Source organism: Mauremys mutica, chromosome 23 (assembly GCF_020497125.1).
Source record: "Mauremys mutica isolate MM-2020 ecotype Southern chromosome 23, ASM2049712v1, whole genome shotgun sequence".
NCBI classification, from domain to species: domain Eukaryota; kingdom Metazoa; phylum Chordata; order Testudines; family Geoemydidae; genus Mauremys; species Mauremys mutica.
The window spans coordinates 13,288,430-13,302,918 of NC_059094.1; the positions used below are offsets into that span (position 1 = coordinate 13,288,430).

At 44.2% G+C, this 14,489-nt stretch overlaps 2 protein-coding genes across 9 annotated transcripts in view; both read right to left on the minus strand.

Moving 5' to 3' along the window:
- Positions 1 to 4,826, minus strand: part of SRRM1 (serine and arginine repetitive matrix 1) — a 29,291-nt gene extending 24,465 nt beyond the window's left edge. For 4 of the 8 annotated variants that reach the window (XM_044997449.1, XM_044997455.1, XM_044997450.1 and 1 more), the window contains exons 1-2: positions 4,694 to 4,826; positions 688 to 777 (exon numbers count right to left, since the gene is read on the minus strand). In XM_044997449.1, coding sequence (XP_044853384.1) covers positions 688 to 777; positions 4,694 to 4,714 — 111 coding nt within the window. In that variant the 5' untranslated portion in view covers positions 4,715 to 4,826. The remainder of the gene's footprint in view (positions 1 to 687; positions 778 to 4,693) is intronic. The other 4 variants (XM_044997452.1, XM_044997454.1, XM_044997456.1 and 1 more) reach the window with 2 other exon arrangements.
- Positions 4,827 to 11,532: 6,706 nt separating this feature from the next.
- LOC123355418 (non-compact myelin associated protein) overlaps positions 11,533 to 14,489 on the minus strand; it is a 41,203-nt gene continuing 38,246 nt past the window's right edge. Inside the window, exon 4 of the mRNA XM_044997873.1 lies at positions 11,533 to 12,297. Within this exon, the coding sequence (XP_044853808.1) occupies positions 12,156 to 12,297 (142 nt within the window). The 3' untranslated portion in view covers positions 11,533 to 12,155. The remainder of the gene's footprint in view (positions 12,298 to 14,489) is intronic.

A 14,489-nucleotide genomic window follows, 5' to 3' on the forward strand; every position in this document is an offset into this window, starting at 1 on the left:
GCACACGAGCAATACAAACCACTGAAGCCCCACTGTTGGCTGTAGTGGCAACAGAAGAGCTTGAGCTTTGACAAGTGGGTGGTTACTTACTGCCAACTCTCAGAGGAACCATTTCCCCAGCACACAAAATTATCATTAACCCCAACTACAATTTAGTTTCTCTAGTCATTCTCTCTCTTCCTACTGAGGACACACTGCAAGTGCATTGGTTTTACTACCAGTTAAAGTAGGTATTGCCTAACTATTTTGGGGGAGGGGGGAGGGAGGAGAGAGAGAGAACTGTAATGTAAAAAAATCATTAAGACAGTTTGGGCAATATTTTAAAAGCATCTAGAGACAAGTCACTTTGGAGCTTTTGAAAATAATATTCTCTGTTCATCCTGAAAGTTGGTTTTCTGTTTTTTAAAGATCAAATCCTAAGTTTGGGCCCAAAGCTTACTGGCACTATCCTTTTAATAATATAAATATATCATGTGTGCTCTTTTAAAGGGTGTACTTTAATATGCATCTGGATATCCTGAACATCATTTTTATGCACATAGGTATTTTTGGGCGCGACTTCCTTCCAATGTCTATACAAATCATTGACAGCCATTCACAATTTTGTCTTGTGCATCTTGGTTGTGACATCTTAAAAGTTTACTTTATTCCACACCCATCCTGCCCAAATAAATAAACTCAACTTACTTTCTTTTCCAGACATTCTGCAAATTTCAGCTGCTTCAACAGCTTCTTCTGTTTGTTGCTGAAGCGATTGTCCTGCTCCGCACTCGTTCCCTATAATAGAAAGATTTTAGTCAGTATGACATCAAACTTTGTTCCACAGCTAGTCTGCCACTTGTCCCTTGCCATATATTATTTGCATTAAACACAATTTTGATAAACTGCAAAGCAATTAAAAAATATTCACTTGTACCACCTGTGCAGACACCTTCAAGAAGCATTCCACTTCACTAACCAATCGTCATATCCTACTGAAGATGGTAATCAGGTTTCAGAGCTCTGACACTTAAATCATATAATTCACCATGGTGCAGTACTTGCAAATCTAAAAGCATGCACAATGTTGTCAAATAATTTTGAGTTGCGGTATACAGCCTTCTCAAAGAGATCTGCTCAGCAGGAATCAGTTCAGTTTTTTCTGTCCAAGAGCAGAAAAAAGCAAAAGGAAAAAATTGGAGCATTTATGGTATAGATGAAAGGTGAAATCTTTTTAATACTGCTATTCACCCTTGCCCCCATTATTTTTAATAACTTCAAGTGCTCATTTTCTTCTTGAAATCTGGTGTCAAAGACAGATTTGGTTTTAAATCAGAGTCTCAGGGCTTGTCTATACTTGAAGCACTACAGAGGCCCAGCTGCAGACACCTTAGCGCTACAAGTGTAGACACACACTACAAAAACGAGAGAGGGGTCTCCTGCCGGTATAGTTAAATCGACCTCCCGGAGAGGCGGTAGCTAGGTCCAGGGAAGAAGAGCGGTCTACGCCGAGGGTTAGGTTGACTTAAATCTGTCACTCAGGGGAGTGGACTTTTCACACACAGGTCGACTTAACATTTGAATGTAGACCCGGCCTTAGAGCTAAAACCTCAGAAATGACATTATACACTGAAATTATCACAGAAGATTATAAATATTCAATCCTTTACTCAAGCTTCAGGTGAAATTTCTTTGAAATTTACCACCACCCTGCACAGTTCATTAATCTAGCATGTAATAAGCAACAGGTTATAAAGAGGGGAATCCTGCTTTGTTGACTGTACAGCATTATAAATGATTGATTCACTTCCATGTATAGCGAAACTATAATCAGAGATTGAGTCTAATCCTGGAAACAACATTTGCATAAGTAGTTCCATTTACTTCATACACATGCAAGTATGAATTTTCAGGATTGGGTCCTAATATTGTATTTTTTGTAAAACATGATGCAACAAATGTTAATACAGCTCAGTTTGCCCAGACCAAAGGTTCTGAAATATTGTTCATTTGTTTAGTCTTGAATCACTATGTTTTCATATTCAAAGCTTATTTAACCAGCTACTATTGTAACTGATTCAAAAGAGAGGCATTTATACACGCACCTTCTCATACATTACAATATGGTAAGTATTTATATTAACATACTGGTCCAAGGATACAGCTTGCGATGGAACTAGAGGGCAAGCAAGCATACTGAGCTTTTGCTGCATTAAGATACTCCATCCACTTGATTTAAAGCCATTTGGAATTTAATCGAAGCTCTCTAGTCACTCTGTTATGCAAACATAAATTGAATTAATCTGATCCTGAACTCACCAGTCCTATATTGCATGACTGCTTCAACCTTAGTACCATCTCTCTAACTCCATGCCCAGAGACATTAAATAAGAACGTTGCCACTTTAAATCAAAAAAAGTAGAAGCACATTTGTTTTTGCTTGCTTTCAGTTATTAACTTGGCACTGCAGACTGTACTGTAAAATTGTGCATCTTTTACAAAAGTACCTTCAGATGCGTCAGCAAGATAAGATGCTATAAAATGAAGACATTACACACAGAGATGGGGCGATAACTCCTAATGTTCTCCTCTGTAATTCTGAAGAATAGAAATCCTAGGGGCTAGCATTTATTTTCAAGGATTAAGATGCATCTGAATACAAGACTATTCAGAGTGCCTCCATGTTTGATATCAGAGGGGTAGCCGTGTTAGTCTGGCTCTGTAGAAGCAGCAAAGAATCCTGTGGCACCTTATAGACTAACAGACGTTTTGCAGCATGAGCTTTCACCCACGAAAGCTCATGCTGCAAAACGTCTGTTAGTCTATAAGGTGCCACAGGATTCCTTGCTGCTTCCATGTTTGATGTATGCCCTCTTCAGTCAAACCTGAATTTAGTGTATTTGTCATATCACCCAAATATTCAAGATTCTGCAGTCAGATATAGAAATAAGATTCCTCGCCCCCACAAGAGGCAGGAAAAGGCAGTTGGAATTTTGCTCAGCCCCATAGCCTAGAAGTTCACAAGGCATGGTAAGCAGCATTGGTCACCAAGAGAGATTTGAAATTGCACGGTACAATCTCCATTTCAACAAATAAGTCAATTTGTAAATTGTACACGTTGCATTGAGAACATGTAACGTCCCAAGATTATCAATAGCAACAGTCCTCTTTGCTCCGAAATTAAACTGCTAACCTGCTTTTATAATAATCCCAAAAACTTTACAAAAAAGGTATTTTCACTATAATAATTTGAGCACTCTCTGACAATAAAAGTTGTGTGCATAAAAACACATCACTTGGAAAAACCCTGAGTCATCAGGCTTTGAACCAAACTCTGCAAAGACAGAGGACCAGGCATACCAATTCTCTCTGTGAAGCAGTAAATATAGAGTCCAGTATTTGCAGGAGGATGCCCTTAGACCCTGAGGCAAAAATAACCTTTTCTTATGTTTTTAAAGCACCATGCATACACAACCAAATTAATATTTCCTGGAGAACTTGCACAGGGAAGGATTTGAAGTTGATATTTTAGTGCCACCTACTCTCATGATCACCTCTGGCATACCTAAAACTCATGTTAGTCCCATACAGAAAACAAGTTAATTCTAATAAGATGTGGAAAAGGGAGAAGAATACACAATAACATATCCAGAGTATATTTAAGTTTTATAGCATCTAAGGATGTTCCAGATATTTTTTTCCTGCAGTGTTTGTTTTAGCAAAGGCAAAAGCCAACATGAACACACACCCAGGATAGCCATTTGCGTAACATTTGCTTTTGCCCAGTGCTTTGCACCCGTTAAGTAACTAGACCATTACATATGTGAAGATCCGTTCCCCCCCCCCCCCAGGGAGGTGGGAAGAATATCTGATTGTTTTCTGCTGCCTGATTGGCACCGGAGGCTCTAAAGGCCCAAATCCCACTTTCTCCCGCACATCTCATTGTGAAAAGGCAGATGCGTTCTAGGTATGGCTATAAATAAAGTTTCCCAGCTGCTGGGCCTGGACAACACCGTCTCTACCGCATGACCAAACCAAGAGGGTCGCTGGCCATGGCAACTAGCAGGCGCAGGATGAGGTTCAGGAACCAGACTCCGGAGCGCCCAGGCCGAGCAGAGTTCGGGTCCCAGCCCGGGCCCCCAGCGTGCGATGGAGAGAGACCCCTCTTCCTCCTGCGGGACACCAGGCCCGGGCGACCCGCATGGCAGCGGGGCCTGGCGGAGGCCTAGCGCACAGAAAGGCCCGGCTCGTCCTGGCGGCTCAGGCCCGGGAGAGGAGGTAGCGGCCTCGCCGCGGCCCTAGGCGGAGTGTGCGCGTGCGGGGGGCAGGGGGTAAGAGCTGCCCCCCCCGGGCATATCCCCCCCTCTAGCCCCAAAGGGCAGGGCAGGCCCCTCCCTCCTCCAATATACCCAGCCGCAGAGACCCCCCCCCCGCCCGCCCCGCGCGATGGCACCGTGCCCGCGCGGCCCACCCGCCACGCCGCCTTCCCCCCCGCGGGTGGAACGAACCGCACCGACCACCTTCCGGCCGCCATTTTCTGCGCCGCGGCTCCTCACGGGAGCCTGCGCAGGGCGGCAGAGGAGGGAGGCAGGGCCGCGCTTGCAGGGGGGACCCCGCGGCGGCAGCAGCGCCCGTCGCGGTGCTTCCCAGCGGCCCGGCTCCCCGCGTTCTCCCGGCCGGGCCGCTCCCCCTGCCCGCTGAGGGTAACACTTACGCGGAAAAAGCCCGCATCCATCTTGCCTCCTCCTGGCCGCAGAGCACTCCCTATCCCGGCGTGCACCGCGCCCGCACGACCCCTTCCTCCCTCCTTCCCTCACGTTCACCGCGGGGAGGAGGAAAAGCGGCGAGATGAGGCAGAGTCGCGCGACACAGAACGGAGTGGGCGGGTCCGAACGCGACCGCGAGCCCCCCCCCCCCCGTCAGCCAATCAGCGGATGCGGCGAAGAGGGAGGGCCGCGGTCCACCTCAAGCCAATCAGAAGGCACCCTGATGGGGGGAGTGAATATGGGAGGAGGGTTCAAGGGTCTATCCGGCGGGCCCCGGCCAATGAGGAGACTGACCATGGAGCGTGTGGGTTCTAGCTGCGCGAGAGGCGGAACCTGCCCTTCCCGCGCAGCAGCGAAGGGAAGATTGTAATGCGCGCGCAGGCTGGGTCGGCGGGTGCTTGGGTTCAGGTGGTCATGTGATTGTGGAGTCAACTGCGCATGCGCCGAAGGGGGCCTGCCTAAGCAGCCGAGTTAAGTCATGGCCGGTGGGTCTAGTATCGCCTCATCCTCCCCTTTTCCAGCGAGGCAAACTGCCCCCCCCAACCCCCCGCTACTCAGCGCTTCATAGGGACCCCCAGTGGGGCAGTGCCCCCCTCACTGGTATAGGGCCTCCCACCTGCCCACTTTCCTCTGGGACTGGTCCCCTGTCTTCCCTCCCTGCCCCAGCACGGGTCTTCTCCACCCCACCTAGGCTGACCAGATGTCCTGATTTCATAGGGACAATCCCGCTATTTGGGGCTTTTTCTTCTATAAGCTCCTATTACCCCCCCCCACCCCCTCTCCTGGTTTTTCACACTTGCTGTCTGGTTACCCGAACCTCACCCCCCCACACACACACACAATTAGGCTTTGTCTTCACTAGCAGAAAGTGCATCGTTTACCCCAGGCTACCTGCGGCAGGGTAGCGAGCCTGCTGTAACGCCTAGTAGAAATGAGTTGTTATGGTCTTTACGACGAGGTAGCTAGAGGAGTTGAACCACAGGCCAGGGTATAGTGCTGAACGTGCCTAGCTCCATGGGAAAAACAACAAAATCCACGACAGTTTTCCAGCTGGGAAAATCATCTTTTTGTGGTGAAGACAAAGCCTGAGTGGGACAGGGTTCTTCCTCCTGCACCCGTATTTGCTCTTTTGCCTATCAGCCATTAAAGCAATGTCACTCCACTGCCCCTCTGCTGTATGTCAGGAACTTATTTATTAATTTAGCATTTGCATATTTGCCAGGCAATAGTATTTTTAGTGGCCAAGTGGAGCTCACTGCTGAATTTGGTTAGCAAGCACTCCTTGGCAATGTATATTAGCGTTCGATCTGCACCACAGCTTGGATTGTCTCGAAGACCCCAACAGTGCTGGTTGGCTGCACGAAGGCCTTGCCCAGTCCGGAATCAGTTAAGAAAGACCCACTGACGACATGGCATGTCAAAGCCAGACGGGCGAGCAGTAGGGTCTGTGACAAGGTACTGATTGGTGGTTGATGTTAAGCAGCAGTCTTCCCGCCACAGGCACTCCACTGTCACCTCCTGTCATGGCAGCCTCAACCACAGTGAGTGTCGTGATGAAAGATCTGTAGCTGGTGAGCTAAAAAGGTAAAGGCAAGCTGGGGTTGTCATGTACCTTCTCAAGCAGCTTGCCGGTTGCAATCTCCCTCCTGAGGTAAGGGGGAACGATGTGGCTTAGAACTCATGGAAGATGAGTCAGTCGGAGAGTTCCTGTGATGATGCACATTGTTGAGTTGAGTTGCTCATCAACAAGTTTGGTGTGTGCCAACCAACTCCATACTGGTGCACAGTACTCTGCTATTCAGTCCGAGATGGCAAGGGCTGAAATCCTGAGGGCTGGAGGAGCATCCGCTCCCCATGTAGAACCTACCAGTTTGCTGGGAAGATTGTTGCATGTCTTGTCTATGTAATAGAAATTCTATATCACACACCCGCACAGTATGTCCTGTGTTCTCACACACACAGTGAGTGCTGCAGTGCCTGATCCAGTGTCATTATAGCTCTGCAAGTCAAGAGCCACTCAAGGATCAAACAGGATTGAGGCTGTTTTCAGGACTTATGTCTTTAGCAACCGTGACCTGCTGGAAATTACTTGCTCCGCACACCCTTAAACTAGCTCGTCTGCAAAATGCTTCCAGCCTCTAGAGGAAGAGAACATCTGAACATATGGTAGCCGGTTTTCCCATTGCGTCATTATTTGTACTGACAGAGAGCAATGTTTTGAAAGCAGAATTATCTAATCTGTATGGGAGAGAAGAGGTCAATATCAAAAAGTTATTGTAACTGTTACAATAGTAAATAGTACGGATTTAAAACACGAGTTGTGGAAGGGATAAAACCCCCTCATGCTTTCAGAAATAAACCAGTCTAATTGGGATTAGAAAGAAACTTTCTTGGTTGGTTATAACGTAACTTCTGACTGCATCAGCTTCCCATGAAGGACGTGGTAACGGCTAGAGTCAAAGGCAGGGTGCTGGAGTCGACGGATCTGGAGTCTGATATACTGTGACAATGGCTATGTAATGTTCATATTGTTGTATATTAAAAAGACTATTTGAAAATTACACTCCTACCTAAGTTGGGGCGGGGGGTTATGTTTTTCTTTTAGATAAAAAAACGAAGTCTGTACATGGGTGCTGGAACTCGGGGTGCTGCTGCACCCCTTGTCTTGAACTAGTAATAACCTAAATACATGCTTTCTGCCTTCAGCACCCCCACTATAAAAATTGTTCCACTATAAAAACTGCGTCTGTATATCTTTAAAGAGAACAAAACTGGAGTTTTTTAGTTTGGTTATGTTGTGCATTTGATGGCACTTAGCTGAAACAGACCAGGCACAGTTTCCCTTTTCTCCTTAGTTAGCAATAAGCATCTCTTCATTTGTATCCAACAGAGAATAAAGATGTTTTCCAAAAAATAGCAAGTGTGTAAAACTGCAAGATTTGGCAGGGACTCAAGGGCAGGTGTGGGACTTTAGACAATATTTAAAAGAGGGGAAAAAGCTAGATTTCAAATTGACATTGTCTCTTTTCCAGCATGTCATACATCCAGACTGGAGGTACTATTCAGTGGAATCAGCTAACGTTTCTACAGCACTTTGATAATGTGAAGCAGTGGTACGTAGCCTTACAACTAGGATTGAAAGGATTAGATTTTTATGAGTAAATATCAGTAAATGCTGATTTCACTACACACACCAACGAATGAAAATATATTAGAAATAGAAATTTACAAAGAGGCAAAGTAAGAAAAATGTTGCCTGAGAACTTAAAGCTTTATTTAAAGATATTTCTTTGCATATTTTTGTCATGTGATGTTGACAATTTGTGTTTTAATGGTTATAAAGCTTTAACTTTTTGAATCTCAGCATCTTCTGTCATTAAATATCAACTGCCTCCCCATTGTCTAAACCCCTTATAATTTCCCACAAATGTGAAAATTTAAAATGGATGAAAGTTGAAAAAATACTTTAAAATAAACATTGAAATTATCCATCAAAATTATGTAAAAAAAAATAGAATTCTGCCAAGCTTATTTATAACCATGGAGACAAATTTCTGCAATATTAGCAACTGTGGCTAAGCGGAGGAGTCCATCACTTATTATTTAATCTGTAAGGAAATACTGCCTGTAATATAAGGTAGCTGCTTCCTATCATATAGAAGAATGACACTAGGTGGAGCTACATACCCTTTGCTAAAAAAAAAAAGTCAGTTGAAAAATGCAAAAGGAGCAAAAGCTGGCTTGCAGAAGCTTGCCTGCAAATTCATTTGGTGAGGTCGTAGTTGTATGGTTGTAGTTTTTTGTGGCTTTTTAAGCACGGTATGTTTGCTTACTTATTTTCATTGTGGGACCAAAGAGTTGCCAGGCTTGTTTCTGTGCATAGCTTGCATGTCATGTTACAGTATTGGTGCCTAAGATGCTACTACACTGGCTAAAGCTTGCCCTGCCTGTGAAGGGTTGTCTTGCCTGTAGATATGTTTCAGTAAAGTATTTAAGATGAAGAATGTTATAGCTTCTGTCTAGGAGCAAGTAGAGTAGTGAGGCCTTGTCTAGCGTAGAGAGTTTGCAGCTTTAACTATGCTGACATAGTTAAAGCAGCAAACACCCTTCCCCTCCCCAGTGCAGATACAGTTATCCCAATATGAAATTACTCAAGATAGTTAAGTCCAAAGCAGACTGCGAAGAGTTACAAAGGGATCTCACAAAACTGGGTGACTGGGCAACAAAATGGTAGATGAAATTCAATGTTGATAAATGCAAAGTAATGCATATTGGAAAACATAATACAAACTATACATTCAAAATGATGGGGTCTAAATTAGCCATCACTACTTAAGAAAAAGATCTTTGAATCGTTGTGGATAGTCCTCTGCAAAACATCTGCTCAAAGTGCAGCAGCAGTTAAAAAAGCCAACGTTAGGGACCATTAGGAAAGGGATAGATAAGACAGAACATATCATAGTGCCACAAAATAAATCCATGGTATACCCACACCTTGAATACCACGTGTAGTTCTGGTCGCCCCATCTCAAAGAAAGATATATAAAAATTGGAAAAAGTACAGAGAAGGGCAACAAACATGAGTAGGGATATGTAACAGCTTTCATGTGAGGAGAGATTAAAAAGACTGGGACTGTTCATCTTGGAAAAGAAACAACTGAAGGGAGATATGGTAGAAGTCTATAAAATCATCAATGCTGTGGAGAAAGTGAATAAGGAAGTATTATTTACCCCTTCACATCTCACACGAACCAGGGGTCACCCAATGAAATGAATAGGCAGCAGGTTTAAAACAAACAAAGCCGTACTTCTTCACCCAGTGCGCAGTCAATCTGTGGAACTTGTTGCCAGAGGATGTTCTGAAGGCCAAAAGTATGACTGGGTTTAAAAAATAATTAGAAAAGTTGATAGAGGATAGGTCCATCAATAGCTATTAGCCAAGATGGTCAGGGACGCAACCCCAAAGCTCTGGGTGTCCCTAAACTTCTGACTTTTAGAAGCTGGGACTGGACAACAGTAGATGGATCACTCAAAGTGCCTAGTCCTGTTCTCTCCTCTGAAGCATCTGGTACAGGTCACTGTCGGAAGACAGGATACTGGGCTAGATGGACAGTTCACATCTGTCCAAGCTGTCATTCCAGGCTGTCTGCAGACTCATCTCTCCATCATTTACACTCAGTTCAAATTTTTGAGGTAGTGTTTGCAAATGTAACAACTTACCTTTCTGAGCCCTGGCTCAGGGTAAAAAAATTCACCAGCTTTTGTTTGTAAAGCAATCTACAACCTAATGCCTAATGTCTTTTCTGGTTGCATGTTTTAAACTGAAGCACCCAGGGGAGTCAGGTTGACTTGTGACAGTAGTGGAGGGGAGAATTACAAATGAGTTGCAGTCAGATTTAAATCATGGACAATTATTTTTAAAAATCTCAGGCTTTGCATTTAAAAAAAAATCCTTTTCAAAATTGGTTCTTTGATCGGTTTAATTGGTTACACTCCTTTGTAAGTGACAAAGAGTTTCCCAGGCAAAGCTGTCCTTATAGTATGTATAGAGACACAAGTTGCCAAAACAGATCACTATCAGATCAGTGTGTCCTCCTCTCCTATCTCTGTGCCAGAAGGAGAAATCAAGATGGCCTGCCAGTTGCAAATTTTCTTAAGGCCCTCAGAAGGGTGGACCCCAAGAGGTCACTAGCTTTTTTTGTGGTTAAAGCCAGCTCTCAAGTTGCAGTGGGGGAGGTTTAGGTTGGATATTAGGAAAAACTTTTTCACTAGGAGGGTGGTGAAGCACTGGAATGGGTTACCTGGGGAGGTGGTGGAATCTCCTTCCTTAGAGGTTTTTAAGGTCAGGCTTGACAAAGCCCTGGCTGGGATGATTTAATTGGGGATTGGTCCTGCTTTGAGCAGGGGGTTGGAATCCCAACCCTGAGATTCTATGATTCTATACGCAAGTCTGTATTAACCCAAAACATTCTCTTTTAATACAATGCCATGGATGTAATTTTAAACCCACCAAACCAAGTGAATTCAGACCCAGAGATTAACACTGCAGTCAGTTCACCCTCTGTTGTGCCTGGGTATTCCAGTGTGTGGCTTGTGCTGCAGCACTGAGGCTGGGCAAGTTGAAGGATGGGGTTGATGCTCTTTAGAACGCTATGATGTGCATCGCTATATAGTGGCTTTTGCAAAAGGTGAATTATTAGATCAATAGGCTACACCGCCTTCTTCTGAACCATTGCTGTCTACTCTGTTAGCTAATGTTTAGCGACGCTTTAACATGTAGATCATGGACACAATAGGCCATAGAGAGTGTAACAATGCAGCTTTTGTGTGTGCACCCAGTGGGCCTGTGAAAAATCCTTGGGAAATTTTTGTTGAATTACTGCACACCCACAACAGTTACTCATGCAAAACCAAATAGCTTGGTTGCTTTTATAATTTATTTTTCTAAAAAAAAAAAAAAGCCAAAGTCTGTAATCTACATTACGGATTGCAACATTTCAGTTGTTTTTTAAAAAGTCTATCTTTAAAGAAAAGCAGCCACACACACAAAATATCACTAGTTTTTCATTCTCTTACTGTTTGAGCCTCTTCTGATTTAAAAATAGAATTGATTTTTCTCCCCATCCCATCATTTGTAAAAAAAAATAAATAAATAAAGTGCTTCCAAGCTGAGAACCCAGCACAAATATGGCTGCTGAGTTAAAATCCCTGAAAAGAGGGATTCAGCTGGAAACTGACAAACTCTGTCAAGTTGCTAGAAAACATCAAATCTTTTTTTTTTTTTAAAAGCATATCACGTTCATACCTTGTTTTATCTGAATCCATGTGTATGTATCTGATTGGGAATCAGAAAGGCCAGTGAAGTCTGAATACAGTTTTGTTACTTCACGTGTTATTCCTCATGCTTAAAATAAAAATAAAAAGATACAAGCATAACAAATCCAAGAATGAAGCATAGTTGTAGCTTTTACATCCAGATCAATAGTGATGAAGATGAAAGATCACTGCAGGAGAGGAAAAGAAAGCTCACCAAACTGCTCATGACTAATCAAGGACACTGTGAATACAGGCATGTGCATCTTTTGACCCATCTAAAGGGTATTTTTGCCATTTGTTGCCACTTAACTTCTACAGAGAAAATAAGACTCTTCATGTTCCTGCTGATATGATGCCATCACATTGTTAGATCAGCCATACAAAGGTGCTCAGCATTTTATTTTTTCCTTCTACTAAAAGAAAATGTGGCCAGTTACCCACATAATCCTTGGTTTCAACTCCGCGCGTAGTCACTATTCCAGTGCCAATTCTCCTCTGGTAAAGAGTCACAGGTCTACGTGAATAAAGAGTCTGGTTGTCATGTCTCATTCTTCAAGGAGAGTGATCTCTCATAGGTAGGGCCAATGTCCACAGTCATCTGTTCTGCATATGGATGTCCACTGGTATGATGGTTACTGTTGTGGGTTGGTTAGCATTGGTACTGTTCTGTCCGAAAGTAGGAGGAGTCTTGGCTTTGGTGCTTGTGGGTTCCAGCTCTCGTTTTGCCCTCATGTGTCTGTAAAGAGAAATTAAAATTAAAATTTCGTCATCATTTCCTACTTGTCCGGGTGTGGGCTCTCCCATTCGAAGTACTGTCAGGGGAGGGGGGGGGATGGCAAGAATCATGGCGCATTGAACATCAAGGATGAAATCCTGGCCACACTGAAGTCAAGGGGAATCCCTGCCATTTTAGTCAGTGAAGCCAAGATTTCAGCCCAAGATTTTAACTGAAACCCAGTGTTACTAATGGTTCATCAGTGTGGTGACGAGAGTTTTAGATTTACACCCTACTCCAATTTCCTCCACGAAAATGCCAGAATAAGCAGCTCTCTGTTGCCCCACTCCGCTAAACTCGGGCAATGAGTTCCAAAGAACAGGGTCCAACACCAAGAATCTTCTGCTGCCTTCTCCCAAGAGTTAATCCTTGGGGACAGACAGTGAGAGCATTACAGCTAGCTAACTGCCTGGGGAATGGGGAAGAGGAGGAAATGGCCAGTACAGCAGGTTGAAAAAATGAGTAAATTGTTTTTTGAAAATTTTTCAAAGTTGTTACTATTTTGCAGGGTATGAAATGGATCTTTTTTGTTTCTCCCCCCATCCCCCAAGTTTTTACAAGTTTATTCTATTGCTGAATGAAAAAAATGGAATGTGTCATGAAAAATGAAAGTCAAGTTTTTGCAAAGATTTTACTTTTTGAAAAAGGCCATTTTTCAAATACATTTTTTAGTTCCAAAAATTTCAGCCAGGACCCAGGTCATTTAGGGATTTATAAATAATTAGCACCTGAAAGCAATCAGGAAGCCCGTCTGCCCTGTCTAACATGTGGGCATCTGTATCCTCCACTGAGACACAAGGCAGCAGGCTTCTGTCACCACAGGTACAAAAAGAAAACTGAAGACACAGGGTACGTCTACACTACGGGATTATTCCGAATTTGCATAAACCGGTTTTGTAAAACAGAATTTATAAAATCGGGTGGAGCGCGGCCATACTAAGCACATTAAATCGGTGGTGTGCGTCCATGGTCCGTGGCTAGCGTCGATTTCTGGAGCGTTGCACTGTGGGTAGCTATTCCCTAGCTATCCCATAGTTCCCGCAGCCTCCCCCGCCCCTTGGAACTTCCGGGTTGAGATCCCAGTGCCTGATGGGGCAAAAATCATTGTCGCGGGTGGTTCTGGGTAAATGTCGTCAGTCACTCCTTCGTCTGGGAAAGCAACGGCAGACAAGCATTTCGCGCCTTTTTCCCCTGGATTGCCCTGGCAGATGCCATAGCATGGCAATCATGGAGCTTTTTTTGCCGTTTGTGACTCTCACCGTATGTGTACTAGATGCCGCTCACAGAGGCGATTCAGCAGCGCTACACAGAAGCATGCTTTTGCTTTTGCATGACAGCAGAGATGGTTACTAGCCATATTGCACCATCCAAACCCTTCCATAAATTGGAACTGAGGATGATCATGGCTACCAGTCCTTTTGTACCATTTGCTGCTAGTGCCCCTGGTCAATCAGCCAGGGGCGCAAAAGCCAAGAGTGGTTACTAGCCATATTGCACCTTCCATCGTTTTGTACCATTGGCTGCTGTCATAAGTGCCCCTGGCCGATCAGCCAGGGGCGCAAAAGCAAAAATTGGGAATGACTCCCTGAGTCAATCCCTCCTTTTTGGTATCTAAAAATAGAATCAGTGCTGCCTAATATAGGCAAGTGTGCTAGAGAACCACCTGCTCTGTGTCAGAGCCCGCAGAAATTATTATCTGTATGCTATTCACAGGGGGTGCTCCTGTAACAACCCCACCTGTTGATTCCGTTCTTCCCCCAGCCTTTCTTGGCTACCGTAGCATTGTCCCCCCACTTGTGTGATGAATTAATAAAGAATGCAGGAATAAGACACACTGACTTGTTAGTGAGAAATGAGTGGAAGGCAGCCTCCAGCTGCTATGATAGTCCAGACAGGACATTAAGCAGTGTGTAGGAGAGAAGCCCAGCATCCCACTGCTAGTCCAGGGGCAACTGAATCTTTTCTTTACACATGAAGGGTGGGGGCTGATGGAGCTCAGCCCCCTGTTGCTATGATGAGGATGGTTACCAGCCATATTGCACCATCCATCCACCAGAAAAAATTAGGGCCAATAGGCTGATGACGAGGACGGTTACCAGTCCTTTTGTACCATCAGCTGAGGCTGATGATGAGGATGGATTTCCATCTTTTTG